Source organism: Zosterops lateralis, assembly GCF_965231275.1.
Source record: "Zosterops lateralis genome assembly, chromosome: Z".
Taxonomy (NCBI): domain Eukaryota; kingdom Metazoa; phylum Chordata; class Aves; order Passeriformes; family Zosteropidae; genus Zosterops; species Zosterops lateralis.
In genome coordinates this window covers 63810917-63827945 of record NC_139800.1, presented here as the reverse complement: position 1 = coordinate 63827945, position 17029 = coordinate 63810917, and the positions used below count along the sequence as shown (strand labels likewise).

At 34.7% G+C, this 17029-nt stretch overlaps 1 protein-coding gene across 2 annotated transcripts in view; it reads right to left on the bottom strand.

Moving 5' to 3' along the window:
* Positions 1 to 833: 833 nt before the first annotated feature.
* ALDH1A1 (aldehyde dehydrogenase 1 family member A1) overlaps positions 834 to 17029 on the bottom strand; it is a 30044-nt gene continuing 13848 nt past the window's right edge. For both annotated transcript variants that reach the window (XM_083884022.1, XM_083884021.1), the window contains 10 exons: positions 16654 to 16783; positions 15512 to 15573; positions 13768 to 13896; positions 11151 to 11264; positions 9435 to 9537; positions 8687 to 8871; positions 7001 to 7165; positions 5102 to 5259; positions 3519 to 3593; positions 834 to 1427 (listed from right to left, as the gene is read on the bottom strand). In XM_083884022.1, coding sequence (XP_083740148.1) covers positions 1355 to 1427; positions 3519 to 3593; positions 5102 to 5259; positions 7001 to 7165; positions 8687 to 8871; positions 9435 to 9537; positions 11151 to 11264; positions 13768 to 13896; positions 15512 to 15573; positions 16654 to 16783 — 1194 coding nt within the window. In that variant the 3' untranslated portion in view covers positions 834 to 1354. The remainder of the gene's footprint in view (positions 1428 to 3518; positions 3594 to 5101; positions 5260 to 7000; positions 7166 to 8686; positions 8872 to 9434; positions 9538 to 11150; positions 11265 to 13767; positions 13897 to 15511; positions 15574 to 16653; positions 16784 to 17029) is intronic.

The window sequence follows — 17029 nt, the reverse complement described above, 5'->3', positions numbered from 1 at the left end:
GAGGGGAATTGCTTCAGATTAGCCCTAGTCCGCTTCTAAGACCTGAATAGTTACACTGGTTTGGACCACACCAGAAACCACATGTGATCCTGCAGGCTTAATGTCACCAAAAAAGAACCCCATTTTGCTCCCTTATATCCTTCTTCTAAGTAAAGAAACTAAATTGGGAAGATCAGGAATAGAATTTCTGAATCATCCTTCTGATCCAAGACAAAATGCAAATGTAGGCTTTAATGGAATTTGGCTTATTTATCCTTCTTTCAACTTCTGCTCTTAAATGCAAAAGCAGAATTTGGATGGTAGAAATTTTTGAAGACCCACACCAACTCTACAAATGGCTTTTCATTTATTTTAAAATATTAAATCTTTCACTGCATCAATGTTTTCACTAATACTATGTTCATTGCCACTTTTAAAGAGTTTCAGATAATTTTGCTGTTTTCTTGCAGCTTATTTTTCGAGGCTTTTTGTTGTTGTTTTAACTTTATTTGGCATTTACTTTTATTTCTATGCTGTATTTTGTCTACTACTTCTGCAGAAAAATCTCTGCTAATTATTTCACAGTACACTATTGCTTTTGATTCACTCTTTATTCTTTTCCTTTATTAGTCTTTTACTTGATTCCTATATGGGACAGAATTCAATTAATTTGAAAACTATATCTAATGAAGTTACTTTAGAGGCATGAATATGGGATTTGGAATGAATACCTTTCAAAAATAGATAATGTAGAGGCTGTGGAGAGAAATACCAATGCCACAAATTTTATGTCCAGCTCTTCATTGAAAAATACATTCTAAGAAAAGTTAAGAAAAAAAGAGAGAAACACTAGGTTTTGTAGGTGAATTTTAATATTTTTCAACATTATACAGATTACATTCATGTAGCACGATGAACAACTTTAATAGTCCAAGAAACATATCTAGAGAAACATAAAAATGTTTGCTAACTACTCTTAAGTGCTTTTGTTAAGGCCACAAAGAAAATGCAAGGAGAGCTTGCCATCTAACACTTACAAGAGCACATTAATTCAAACTGTACTTATAGAATATACTGAAGAAGGAAAGCTTTCATAACAATACAGAGAACTACAACTGCGAACAAGAGTAGTTTTTTCTGGATATGAATTTTAAAATGAGTTAGCTGTGAACCAGACGTTAAAGATTTATTTTCAAAATTAACCACATTAATTTTTTCTATGCCATTCCTTATACTGTTAATGTAAGAAGGTACCTCATACAGTCAGAAAGCAGAAAAGCAGAAAGCAGAAATACTTGGACAACAGAACACTTTAGAATTCAGATAGCCTTTTCAGATTCATTTGAACATGTTAGTTTCTGCAACTCAAACAGCATTACGAGTTCTTTTGAGGGATTTTGATTGTGACAGTCTTAACTTCTGTGTATTCATGAAGTCCATATTCTCCCCTAGATAAAAGAGAACCAAGAGCAACATTTATGATAATGCTTTTTATATGAGTTTTGTTCTGGATGGGATTTTCAGTGGTAGTGTGCAACTGGCCAGATGTATAGCAAATGTACTGGACATATTTGGAAGACAGCTGTGCAGCTAGACTGATGCTGGAAACCTGGAAAGCTACAGCAATGGTGTCCTGAGAAAAATGGGGGAGAGTAGTTTTATTTCTGTGAGTGGTATTTAATTTAGAGAATTTCTAAACTGGATTTCTGTACAGCAGATCAGGATCATGTTAGGTCTCCACAACTATGTTCAACAAGTTATTTGTAAAGCTGTTCTGCTGTCAAGAGCTTTCTCCAGAGTCAAAGAATAGGAATTTCATCTCCAGTAAATGAGGGAAAAATATTCCATGATGAAAAGTCACAAACAGTGAAAAAGGGTTAAAATCTTTGATGTATTATGACCATATTTCACCTTTATGTTTTCAGTGATGAGATAAAGCTTGTTTGTGCTCCTAAATATTTCACATCTGATGTAAACTATTTAGACATAACTGCTTGCTCTATGGATTATGATGTTACACAGTTCTCACTGCTGTCTTATTAGATAGATATATAAGTAAAAGAGAAATGTGTGTTCAGGACACTTGTGCTGGGTGAAAATGTTTACTGATTCCCTTCATTTTTAGAGAGGAATTTTATTAGTATATGACATTCAGTAGTTTGATTAGTAATGGTGTTATCACTCCAAGAATTTTTTAGAGAATTTTATTCTGGGATCAAGGAAGTCAGTGGCTTAGGACAACCACATCCTAACTTTTTCAGTGTAGGCTTTGCACACATATTTCTACTTATCATAAAAATGGTTGTCACATATTCACAAATTTTCTCATGATAGACATCTATCTGATGATGATTCTTTCCTTGACCTTTAGTGAGAATATTTTATTGATAATTGTGACTTTGAACCCAAAAACTTTGTTAGCATGAAAGATTATTTCCTTCAAAATGTACTGTTATAGACAGCATTTTTGATAGTCTTTTATTTCCAGCAAATAAATCAAAAAATATTTCTAAAAAAGGCTTTTATTCAGAATCGATTATCTCCCAATTATTGGCACCCAACAAAGGCAAAGCTGTCTTTGATAAAATGGCCTAAATTATTGAAGGGTTTCAATTTCCAGTTTTCTAAAGCTCTCAACAGTGGCTTCACTGTTTCCTTTGAAGTCAGTGGGAGCTTTGCCATCAGAAGCAGATTGTGTGCAGTGATGAGCAAGTATGAAAGCACTAGCCTTTATCTCTGAAGAAACTGCATAAAAGGAAGCCCTGAAGTGTTTCACCTATACATATCTTTTTTAATCACTTCCATGGTTCACTAGAAGTGTTATGTATTTACGTTAATAAAAAAGAAGGCTTACATGTACTGTTTTTTAGTCATTGCTTTAAAAATAGTTTGTTCTCATACATATGGCATATTTAAAAAATAATGAATACAAGTAGGACAGGATATGATTCAAGTTGAAACTGGATTAAAACCTAGAAGTTTGAAAAAATTTGATTAGTTTATAATATTTGTATGCCACTCTGCTTCTATTCTGTGGAAAAAAACAAAGGTCCAAATTCTGCAGAAGATTATTTTCATCATAACTTTTTTACCTGGCTGGCACATACTGTAAAAAAAAATTAGTTTCACAAACCTTTAAGTGAAAAATCTTGCTTAAATTAAGGATTTTGGATAGTCTTGTGTTTTTAAAACCTAGCATGTACCCACAGATTTACCTTAATGAAAATGATAGTTTCTTTATATATGCAAAAACTGTAAGCCATGAACACAATGGTCAATTTTGCTTACCAGTATACTGTGGCCACAGTAGACTGCAAACTGGTCATATTGAAGAAGTGTGCATCTAAGATTTTTTCTTATTTATTTTGTAGAGGAATTGCTGGTTGATATTGCCTCTGACAACATGATGCCTCAGCACTCTAGAGACTGGATTGACAAAATCTCAAACTGGACATCTTAGTTATGCATATTTTAAGTCAGGGTTTGGAATTTTGTTTTGAATTTCCTGTGAATCAACACTTATAAAAGTATTTACTTACATTTCTCGTCCGTTTCCTGACATCTTAAAACCTCCAAAGGCGCATTGAGGAGAAAATGCACTATAGCAATTAACCCTGGAAGAATAGAAAAATTACTTTTAATTGTGTGAAAATTAACACTGAAAAATCAGTGTTTTTCTGTCACCTCTAAAAAGCCTATGGTGGTAGTCAGAAACAATATCTAGGTTTGCAAAAATACATGTAGTTTGAAGTTCAGATAAATGAAGCATCAAAGCCATCTACAGTTATTATCAGCATACTAAAACACAGCAAGGGTCTTCAAGCAGAAAGACAGTACTATCTTTCTGTGATCATTGCAACAAAATTCCTAATTTGTATATAAACTCTCTCACAAAAGATTATTCACAGATAATTGTTCTGCAGAAGAGTATATCTACTCTTCTAGTAGATAAACTCAGCATAGTTTCACTATATATTTAGGAAGTTTTGTTTGGTTCTACTCAGTTAAACTTTATTCTGTATTGTTGAGAACAAAGACAAAATAATAAGTATGAAAGGAATTTCACAGGCAAATTTTTAGGTATGAAGAATTTTGGCAGAAGGCATGTCCTATTTCCTAGCTGAGAAGCTCTTTTTGTCTTACAACCTTGTCAAATCAAATATTCTTTATTTTCATATCTTATATTCTATCCTCCTGCTAGTCTACTGGGTTCAACAAAAGAGACTCTGTTCATAGTTAAGGATTCCTAGACCACCAATCACGTAAGAGGAAATCTCAAATATTTCACTTCTATTCTAAACTTTCTTCCATATAAAGAATACCAGCTCTGAAGTCAAGATTGTTAATTTATTTTTGGAAAGCATAAGTTCTTAGATCATAGGACCTGGGCAGGAATTTGTGCTGGTTGCAAGCACTTTCAGATAAAATATAAATTGGACACAGGTTTTGCATTCAAGTGAAATTGGTTGTTCTCTTTCTGATACATTGTAATAACTGTAGAGAAATGCAGATTTTGTCAGTGATTGTCATTGGACCCTGCTATGCCTCCTGATAAGCTTTCACTCTTTCATTTCTTAGCTATTCCTGTTCCAGCTCCATATAGGTTGCCTCTTCTTTTCCATTGCTGGAAATAGTTGGCCTGTTAGTAGTTCTCCCAGCTTGTATATCCTTTCTTTGTTCAATCACATTTTATCAATCTTTCCCATTACAGATGGGTGTTCTGCTCAGGCTAATGGCCACTAAACTTCAAATAATTAATTTCTTTACACAATACCAAAACTTATCTCATAAATTATCTATTGGGCTATCCCCAGATCCTGAAGTAAAGGGCACTCTCACAGAATTTTCTTTTGCTTCCTTTTTCTTTTAGAAGTAAATTTCATTTTTTTGACTAAATTTACAGGAAAGTAGTATGAAGACTAAAAAAAGTAATTATTTAGCAACACATTAAATAGGAAACACATGGGAATGATAAACAGAAGAGACAATGATCCACCTCTATAAAGATGACAAGGAATAAATATTAAAAAACCTACACAAAATACTGTGAACATGCCTTACAAATGATCTATCTATTGACATCTGCAGACCTAAAGCAAGAATTTAAAAAAACATTACTTACCACACTGTTCCAGCCTGAAGGGCAGCTGCAAAAGTCAGTGCTTTATCAATGTCTTTGGTAAAAACAGCTGCTGCTAAGCCATAGGTGGTATTATTTGCCCTTTTGATAACTTCATCTATGGTTTTAAACTTCATGATTTGTTGAACAGGTCCAAATATCTATATCAAACACATATAAACATATGAAGTGAACTAGCATAACTTACTATTTGAAGTAATTTATGTATTTTAAGTTTACTTCTGTCAGATGGTCTTATTCCTGAATCCATTCAGTCAAGGGTGAATAAAGTTCTAAAAAATACTATAAATTAGCATAAAGACTTTTGCAATATAAAGAAAGTCTAGATTACATATAGTAAATAGTTCATAAAACAACAAATGAACAATATAAAAAACTAGCGATTAAAAGGTGCCCATCATAAATGTAGTTAATGTGGTGTCACAATGTGCTACCTATCTATACTGGTTACCAACTAGCCAGTTGTTTTGGTTAACCATCTTTTCTGGACAAGCTCCATTTTTAAAGTCAAGAAAGACATTAAATTTTTCCTTCACCTAAATTTACTATTAGACTTTTATCCCTGCAGGTAGCTGTACAACTGAGAATAGTCTCTCAGGTTCAGCTTTCCTATTCAGAGTTCTCAAGCAGAGGTGCCCATGCCTATCACAGAACACCAAGACTGTGCAAGCTGTGGGCATTACAACATCTAACTGATTCTATTTCAATAAAATGTGAGCTTTCTCTTGACTCAGTTTTTAGTGCTGGTTTCTAGCTAGAGTTGTAAGGACTGATTTCCATAGATCAGAAAGATTACTGAGCATTCCCCCAGTGTTCAAGTTGTGAGCTTCAAAACTCAGACATTCTTTAAACTGTCTTAGCTATCTGTAGCTTCTTTGTTCATTAGACTTAAAATAATGTGAGGAGCAGTCCTTGTACTGCTGACCAAAGGGTAACAGAACTGTGGAAAAATCTTAACTCTGTGATGTTTCCTACTTAACTCATAGTATGGTAAAATCAATCCAAATTCTGTCTCATACAGCTCTATCATGCTTCACAACCTCTCCCTGACACAATTAATTTTAAATGCTGTGGTGTTCAATTTTACTCCGGCTGTTGCCTCTTGCTGGATATAAGTATGTTTAGCAGACGGAATCAACTTTCTAGTATGAAGTAGTATAATGGACACCAATTGCACATCAATTGCAGCAGTTATTACTTAAGATAAATGTAAGAAAAACATGGCAAAAAGGTCATGACTTGACTTTGAATCTTTATGTACAGAACTAGCTCAGCATTCCCAAATGTCTCTGGTTCCTTCCAGGCCATCACTGGTGCTCTAGCATTGTCATCTTAGTTGGGACAGTAGCAGATTCTTCAATAACGTGAAGACACATCTGCAAACTGATCTAAGTTAAATAATGCCACAGAGGAAAAGTGAAATGCCACCAACAAAATGCCTCTAGAAGCACAGTCCAACTAGTTTCTCATATTGCAAAATAGCTGCCTGGTGCATACAAGCTCCAAGTTAAGTGCTCTTTAGGAAATGTACAATATTCACAACTTGTGCCTCCAAGGTTTGCATCTCTGTTACAGGTCACTGTGACTCTGATATGTGAAATGTGGACAGTATGGAGAAATGCAAACCATCCAAACCTCAGCATTTATCAACTGCAGGAGCCCATGTTGGCCAGGCAGCTTCATACTCCTCTCCCTCCTTGAGCAATCTGATGAAATGGGCACCAGAAAACAACAGAAGCACTTTAAACACTTCCAGGATGGAACAGCAGTTTTAATGAGAAAATTTTCATATAGTCACTTGACCCTCTAAATGAGTATTTTGTAAAGACATTTAAGGAGATGACTTCAAGTGAGAGAAGAGATTGCAGAAAATTTATTTACCTCTTCTTTGGCGATGCGCATATCATCCGTAACATTAGAAAAAACTGTGGGCTGGATGAAGTAACCCTTGTCTCCCCAGGGACCTCCTCCACATTCCAGTTTGGCTCCTTCTTTTTTCCCACTCTCAATTAGCTCCAGGATTTTTTTAAACTGCTCCTTATCAATCTAAATGAAAAGATATTTCAGGAATGAAAAAAACATACGCTGATAACAGTTGGTCTTCTAGCTTATTAATCTAAACCTGTGTCCCTGTGAGCTAGATAAAAATATGGCTTTTCTCTGTGGCAATAGACCACAGTGAATACACCTGATACAGGCTATCATTTTTTGTTTCTAAAAAGAATTACTCAAAGCATAACAAGGAATCTGAAGACAAAGAGAGATATTTAACCTAATTACCATAAAAGAAATGCAGCTACACCCTACGATTACAATTTTCCATTAAATAGGATCATACCTGTTCTAAAAGGAGTAACTTTTCTAATCTGTAAAATAGTTAAGCTTTGGCTAAAGGTTTCTAAGGAGAAAGATAAGTCAAAAAAGGCAAATTATGAGACTGGAAGAGAAAAGACTACGCTCATTCAAATATTTTCTTTATTGCTTTTTTGCACATATTTAACTTCCTTAAGTTTTTAGTAAGAGTGCATTTACATCAACATTAAAATTGTAGCATGAAATTCAAACTCAGCAAAGCCACAATAATATGAGAGAAGATTTTTGTTAATTTTATATTAGCTATACACCAGACAAATGGAGTTTACTTTTTTGAATCTTCCTGTGTTTTGGCTTTTAAATTTATTCATCTGAATTTATTATCTTGTATCAAAACATATTTCAGGATATCAAAACAATATTCTTAAATTTCCCAAATCTTGTGTGGCTTGGAGTGCGTTTTTTCCAATTTACTGGGTGTCTTTTATTACTCAAAATGACTGTGATCATCAGTCTATCAAATTACTCTACCAAATGCATGGGAGTAGTTTTGTCTCCTACTTTTTCTTTGTCTCTACTACAGTGCTTTTATTACATATCCTGTAGTATAAGCTGATGTAGGAATAAGACTATATGAAAACTATTATAACAGTGCTCTGAAGTGATCAAGTGAGTTCACAGTATTGGGAAAGCGATTTTTTTTTAATGCTGCATTTTCACATTTATTTGATTGGAAAGCTGTTGATACAACCTTTTAACAAAAGGAGAAAAGAAATCACTTGCATTTTAATTAATAGTGTAATACTTTAAAACTGAGAGCAGCATAATAAAAATCTAGTGTCTTGAAAAAGGGAAAAGATATTGAAACTATTATTTCTTCAAGCTAGTCACTTTTAGTGGCATTATCTGAGTGAAAACTTAGTGAGCTCTAGCATGACATGGGTGATTGTACTTGCACTTTTACAGATCTTGCATTGGAGCTTTCTCAAAGCATTTCGATTTTTATAATTGTTCCCCTTCAATAATAAAAAGAACTAGAAACGAGAAGGAGACCTTAGGCCTATGACACTGGCACAAACAATCACTCTGATTTCTTTGTTCGTGTACTCCAGACTAACCTCTACAAGACTGTACTTAGCCTTGAAACTACAGCAACAGCAGGTTTAGGAAGACATTAAATTTTGATGTCATGAATTAGACATGAATTCTGAATTCATGTCCAGAATTATGCTGGAAACATGTAATAGTACTCACTTGAGGGCCCTGCTGTACGCCAGGCTTCAAAGGATCCCCAAGAGTATATTTCTTTGCTCTTTCAATGCTCCGGTGAAGAAACTCATCATAAATAGGCTCTTCCACAAAAATCCTGGATCCTGCTGTACAACATTGTCCCTGGTGATAGAACAGACCAATATGGGCAAATTCCACAGCAGCGTCCACTGCAAAGAAATGCAGAGTTCATCAGATCATAAACCTGAATTGCCACATCATAAAATCTTTACTGACATTTGTCATCCATCTAATTTCCTTTTCTATCACTTTTTATTTTTATGGCCCTTTAAAACACAGATATATAACCATTTACTTATGTCCAAGCAACCTTTGTCAAGAGAATCATGGTACACCTGGCTGAACACATATTCAGATATTCTGTGGGAAATGTAGATTTAACATTATTTGCCCTGTCAGCAGTACCAAGAAGAGTATTCAGACAGAAAATTAATAAACCTGTTTCAGAGCCTTCTATGTACTTTTCATTCTACATTCATGTTTCATTAGGATGATCATTAATTACATTAAGAGTGAACAAGTTGTTCAGAGGTCCATATCTATTCAGGAGCAATTGATTTTGGTAGCAATCTAACATAAAATTATGGCAAGATCAGAAAATATTAAAAATTATTTCTTTTTTGAAAACATTCAAATAATTTACTGGCAAAGAAAGGAAAAAGCGCATTGGATTTGCAATAGTAGTAGTTCATATAATAAAATTGCTACTAACAGTCTGCATCTGCAAATATAATGTTAGGACTTTTTCCTCCAAGTTCCAAGGTAACTCTCTTCAGATTACTCTTTCCTGCTGCTTCTTTAATCAGTTTGCCAACCTAAAAGGAAGGGAGAGGACAGCTTCACGTCAAAAAGTTTGTAATGACCTCTATAATACTTTTCTGATTTCCTCAAAAGTGAAAAATCAATTAAGAGACTTCTACTTTCCCAGTAATAAAATGAAAAAATAAGTTAGAATAAAACAACTGAAAAAAGTCAGGATGCGGGGGACTTGTACCCTATGAACTGGAAATGTTTTCCAGAAAAGTTTCCCCCCATAATGTTATCTGCTAAAGATACACTGTGCTTTTTGATTACCCCCACTCTACTTGCATGTACCTCTAATCTAAAGGAGGCACAGGTTACTGCTACACCAGTTCCTCCCATTAGGTTAAAATTCTTTTGTTTTATGGATGAGAAGGCTCTTTAATGAACAAAAATTTATGAGACAATTTACACTGATTGCATGGACAATCTTCTTTGTTTCCATTTCTCTCAGATGAATGAAGAGGAAGAAATGGACACTGCAAGCTAGAACCCCTACTCTGCTTTATTCTACTGATGACATGACTAAAGGAACTACTTGCTATAAATTGCCTGAAAAAGCTGTGAAGGAAAATTCTGCTTGTAGTTATTATGGCTTTGGTCTCTATCTTCCTGTGTGTATCAGCCATTAGGCAAACTTCCTCCCTCTGCCAGCCTTCCTGCCATCATTTCTCCTTGTCAAATTGCACTGCTAGAAAAGAACAGCCACCAAGCTCTAGAATACACCCTATGGTCCATCTGCCTTTGGAGGGTCACTGGAAGCTGGGAACTGTGGTTGTCACTGTCTATTTGGAACATCTGTGGGATATTTCACAGATGTCAGGGTTTTGGGTTGTTTTCATTTCCCATTACTGTGGAGCTGAAGGTTTCTGAGAGTAAACATCGCTCTTGCACTCAGTGTATACTGATCCCTGACATGGGGCAATGGTATTTATCTTTGGAGTCTATATCCAAGAAGTTAAGAGACCAGATGGCAGCTTTTCCATTTAGCATGCATATAGACAGACAAAATGAACTGTGTTAAGAGTGTAGCTAATCCTTAATCCTATATATAGCCTGCAATGAGAAATCTTCAATTATAGCACTCACAGTTCTTGGGAGTGAAGGTTAGGGAAAATTAACAGTGGTCTTCCTTTTAAACAGATAGATATTCAAACACTCTTCTAAGGACCACCCAGATGGTACTAAGTATCACTGAAATACCAAAAATCTGTCACCTCACCTAAACCTGTGCAGAAGAATGAGATTTCCTAGGTACCTTCCTGTCATCTTGTTGTTATTATAATTAAAGATAACAGAACTTATTGAAAAAAGATATAAACAATGTTAAGAAAAAGATTTGGTTACAATGGGTAAGGCTTAAAATATATGCTTGGTATATTAGAACCTATTGTATCTCATGGGCTGCCTTTGTTTGAAGGGTTTTCCAGCAATACAAACATTGTTTAAATATGTTTAAAGTTAATAATAACCAACAAATCATTAAACAAACTTTGTTTAACAAACCAGCAAGCATAAGAAAGACGAGAGTTAAAATAATTACACAGAATAAGTTAGACATTAAATCATGGCTGGGAATCAGAGGGGCACATTTCCTGCTTATATTTTCTTGCATTCATTATAGTACCTCTGTAGAGCCTGTGAAAGCTACTTTATCTATATCCATGTGGTGAGAAATTGCTGCTCCAGCGGTGGGTCCGAAACCTGGCACAATATTCACTACTCCGGGTGGAAATCCTGCCTGAATTGGAAGAAAGAATCTTGTAAATCTGGGGAAGGATAACAACTAAAAAACCTGTGTTGCATGATCTTACTTCCCTTTTCAGTTCTTCAGCCACTTTTTCTTAGCCATATATTTATTCTCAGCTCTAGAGTCCCAAAGGATTTCATTCTCACATGATTACATGATTTATACCCTCTTTCTTTCACCTGTGTTTTAGGTTATTGAACTTTTTTTTTTTTTCCCAAAGAACATATTACTTTAGTTCTTTGTTATTGCCATTTCCATTTATTGCCATTTCAAAAAAACTTTTTAAAAAATTTTCTCACTCAGATGTATGAAGAACTATTGCCTACTTTCATATCTACTTCATTAAAGCTGTTCAAATCAACATATGTGCTTACTGGCTTTTGCACTTTAATATCCATGCTAGACGAAATTAATTAATGATCTATTACTGAAATTCTGTTAAGAAAAATGATGGAACTCTGGATGTAGGTTGAAAATACAGTGACCAACATGAGAGTTTACAGCAAACAAGGGGCAGATCAGCTACCAAGCATGAAAAAGCAGACTGAGATATGAACAGTTTTAATATCTTGAAGATTTTTTATGCAAATAAGTTTTCCATATGGTTCAAAACAAATGTATTGTCTCCAATCAACCCTGTATTAGATATGTTCCATTCACAGGAAAAAAAGTTATTTTCTTCAAGCAGTTTGTCAGGCTAACTCCAAGGATGTATGAACAGTAGATAGAATTTTTGTTTGTTCATGAAGCAGCTGTACAATCTCAATGACACTTGAGGAACAAACACAGAATTAAAATATCAAATAGATTAATATCTTGCATTATAATTTCCATAAGTCTCTTTAAAACAGGACTTTGGAATTCCATGCAGAAGCTCCATAATTTTTGGAAAACATTGAATTTCAGGTGGTGAGTTGGAGCTCCTAAAACTCAGGGCTGCATCTGGGATACCAGGTTGTTACTTTTGTTCAAGCCACTTCTATTCCTTACAGTTTCATGCTCAGATACAGTCTGTCAATGCTTCCTACATTCATTTAGTTTTCCAGATAAGTGTTTACCCTGAAATTGGTGAGACAATGAGTTTTTTTCCATTTGCTTAGCATTATGTTTCTTAATTAATTTGTGTAGAGAAGTCTCACTCTGAGTATTTAATTTCCATGTTTGTTTTAAGAGCTCTTCCCTATGTATTAGAAAGGGAGCCTTGTGAGTGCTATTAAGCAAGATAGTGAAGGTTACCGGAAGTGACTACAGGTATATATGTATATAGTGGACAATGGGGAACTAGAAATTAAATTAGACCTTCAAATATTTTTACAAGTCTAAAGCAGTTATTGAAGTAATCACTGGTAGGGATTTGGGCATAAATGTTTTTTTTAATATTCTGGACACTTTTCACATTCCCACTTCTGAGCTTTCCTTTCAAGGAATCAGAATATCAGAATAGATAATTCATTAAATGGTGATGGAATTGACTTACTTTCCCTGAGAAGTTACTTTTTCTAGAGAAATACACTTTTGGATACTTATTGTTAAAAATTAATAGAGAAGGTTTCTCTGATATTTTTTAAAGCTATTCCTTCTCCCCCATATTATCTAATAGCAGTTACTGTGTGATGCAATAACAGCAGGACTTGGCTCCATTCTGATAATCATTTCATTTCTGTGTAATATTAACACACAACCAGTCAGTATGCTCTGCTGAATCACTGTTTCAAAGCAAAATTATAAAATGTGCCAAGTCATTGCCATTAAAACTCTGCAAGGTTACTGAACTGGTGATTATTGACATCTGTGCCAACTTTTGAAACACCTCAGATTGTATTTGTTGATTTTATTGGGAAGAAAGCGAAACTGTTTTACTGTTCTCTTTGGGTGTTTGCTGGACTGGGCACAATAGTTAGCTTTGGAGACGCTAACTTTCTAAAGAAACTGACACACCCCTTGCTCAGGACCACAAAGTGTCTTCTCACAGTTTATGTCTGAAGAGAATTCATAGGTTTGGCAGCAGCCACCAGCTTGATTTTACAGCTTCCTGTTAATAATAAACTTAGGTGGATGAAAACCTTGTTCAGCTAAAAAAAAAAAAAAAAAAGAAAAAAAAAAAAAGAAAAAAAAGAAAAAAGCAAGCTGCACAAACAGGTTATTTTCTGTGATAACTATGCTAATAGTCATTGCCACCCACTTCCAAGTACTCTGCACTTGACTCCTTGTTTGCTTTTGACTTTGAAAAGTACTGCGTTTTTGTAATACAAATATATCTGCCAATGAGTGGAGTTTACTAGATTGTTGTTGTGAGATTTTTTGTGTGTTTACTAGGCTGAAAGATATGCATGCTTTTGCCCTGGTTTAGTTTCACTGGTTTACAGCAAAGTGAGTTCACAGTTCAAGGCTAGGCATGCAATGAGCCTGTCTTATATTACCTTTGTGGCATTTCAGCTGCCGTGTACTCTTACATTTCTGAGAGAGGCAAATAACTCTGTGGTTGGTGACTTACCTCTTTAATTAAGGATCCCATGTAAAGCGCACTGAGTGGAGTTTGTTCTGCTGGTTTGACAACCACCGTGTTTCCACAACAAAGGGCAGGGGCAATCTTCCAGGTGAACATAATCAATGGGAAGTTCCACTGAAAGACAGACGAGAAAGTATATCCTATTTCTAATACATCTCCAAAATACCTCAGCCTTTTCTATTACAAATTTTCAACTGGATGGCTGAACTTTTTGTTGAACTCCTTGCAGAATGAAGATGTCACATCTTTTGAAATTCTTTTTCTTTTGAAAAAGAATTGGGAAGCCATATAAAACAAAGCCTCAGCTCAATAGACCCCCTTTAGAAATGGGGAAAAAGGCTATTAAGAGTTATCTATTATGCCAGAAAGGAGGAATATACATGTGACGCTTCTTTTTTTCTCTCCTTGTCTCCTTTCAGACTCACCCCAGCCCCAAAAATAATGGGAGCATAAATAATATAAAGTGAGAGATTACAGGGTTTCCTGCATTATTCATTGTTAAAGTAGAACTGCATAAGTGAAAGGAAGTAGAAATGGTGAGCTATGAAAAGTGGTTTGCAACATGCACATAGTCCTCACAATTTTGCTCTATATATAAACCTCCAGTTTGTTGTTTTGTATTTCAGTGGAGAGAAAATGAAGACATACTTGGAAATACATAACATTTTATGAGGGAAGTCAGTGTTTGAACTAACTGCAGCTTGTACTTCCAGTAGATAATTATATTTTAAATGGTCACATCTAGTGTTTCTAGCTCTTTAGGATAGCTTGGCTGAGTGTTTTTCTTGAAATGTCTTGTGTCTGACCTAAAAAAGGATCTACACCAGCAGTTTCCCAAGCTCTCCTAGGGACTGGATTCAAATATACTCAAGCTATGTTCTCCAAATCAATGTTGTTGTCTAAAGATATAACAAATTTTCAAGACCAGCTTAAAGACATCAGGAACATGAGTAGGACCCATATGTCTGAGCAGACCTTATAGACAAGATGACTTTTTCAGAATCTGTTGAGTTGTCACACAGGTCAGGTGAGGCTGCTCATAACTACCATGTGTGAGGCGATAGGTGGATTAGGAGAGCCTTGTGCATGCAACTATTTTCACAGACACCAGCCAAAAAATAATATATATAGACTTCACAAATAAATTTAGAACTTGAACTTCTCAAGTGTTTTGAATGATCAGACTCAGGTAGGCCTTTTGAAATTTCAGTTAAAAAGAGCAAGTTCAAATGTGGGAATTTAGATGTGCCAAACAGGAGCTTTGTTGGACACATTCATTATGTTGAAACTTGTACCACCATCATGGTGAATGAGTCTTAGCCATAAATAAAGATCCAGCCATCTGAATGCTGTACGGAGCAGAATAGACATTTTAGGTCTTAAAGTGCTTATTGTTTATAGGGTTATAGGCTTAAACATTATAGACCGTAAATATTACACTCCCCTACATGTTTGTTTCTAATTCATTCAGTTTCAACAAAACAATTCCATCTTTCAAATTATTTCGTAAGTCAAACTTTCGAGATTTATTTTCTCTCCATATACAGGGAGGAGGGGGACAATGTTTAACCAAATTAACTCATCATAAACTGATGAATCAGAATTACTCAGGATAGTCTCTGTCTTTCAGGACCTGAAAATTTCTGATTAGTAGCATTTCACAAAGGCACTTGCATAGGTGAAATTTCAAAAGGAAACATTTGTGTTTACATAAATGGTTCCAACTTACAGGAATAATTTGGCCACACACCCCAATAGGCTCATGTCTTGTAAATGTAAAAAAGTTTCCATCTATGGGAAAAAGAAATAAATTAGACATTCAGACAAAGCATTTGTGAGGAACAGTTAAATCAGAAAGATGACAAAGTAGGGTGCCAAACATAGCTGGATACAATTTTACTTATAGATGATATTTTCAAAATCTTAACTATGTAAAATCCATAAAGTACATCTGGATTCAATGTCTACTTTCTTCATAGCTCCAAGGTTTGATTTTTCCAGTCTGACTGTCTTCTTTCAGTGACAACCCTGCTTCTCAATATGGTATGCACAGCACACCAATAAGCATTTCTCATTTCTTTTTTCTTTTATCACCTTTTTTTTTTTCTTTCAAAAACTTCTCTTTTAAATCCTAGGTACATATCAGACATTTTTTAATATTAGATCTTAGCTTAAATCAAATCCATTAAATAAAAAATTCTCTTTGATTCAAATAAATATGTGTTCCATTAAACCTAGTATAGAAGTCTACATGAGGCAAAAAAGTTGGAAGTATTTATCACTCTAGTTTTCCTTAATTCCTTCTTTATTACCTTTTCCTTAATTCCTTCTTTATTACCATTCTTTACTTTGTCTTTCTGAGACAAGGTAGCTAGAGAGACAATGTTTTCATAGAGCTGCTTAATGGGAAAAGGAATGGAATGAAATTTTAGCAAATGCTGTTTCCTCATTCCTATCTCTTAGTACTTTTCCTAGTACTTATCCAATCACTGAAGTAAATATTACTGCTTTGTGCTAATCTTTGCTCAAATATGTAGACACCCAGGTCTCCCTACTATAGTCTTGTATAAACTATACATTGCTATGCAAAAGTAGCCTACTTCATTTCTTAGATGTACATAATGGTTATTTTTTTTTTGTCCATAAACAGTACTTGTTAATAGTGCATTGAGCAAGAAATAAATGTGAAGACTTACACTAAATGTTTAAATGGAGAACTATGACAAATCTTTAATAATCTATCTTATAAACTTTCCAAAATATTTTCCATTTGAGATATTTTCTCTGTTACACAACTTTTAGATTAGAGTCAGTTATTTACAGCTTGTGTTGGCCTCAGTTCTGTAGTTTTGTTATCTCGGAGCTACTCACCCATTGGAACAGTACGCCCATGGATTTTATCAGCCCAGCCTGCATAGTAGCGTAAAGTTTTGATACAGGCACCCAAATCCATTAGATAGGCTGTGGAAAAGAGCTTCCCACCATCAATGGTTTCCATTGTCTGCAGACAACAGCAATTAAAATGTTAATGTCAAATACTGATAATGGTCCTTTTGTTTGTGGTTTGTACTTTAGCTTTTGGTGGTTCACTTAGAGGATTTCAGCTTCGGAACAAACATTTAGATTACCTCCCCTCTGAAGAACACATTTTGAAAAGCTGTATGTAGAAATTTACAAGCTAGATAATTTTCATGATGGTTTATTTGTATTGAGCTATGCAGAGAGCATGATTGTGACGCATTTGTAA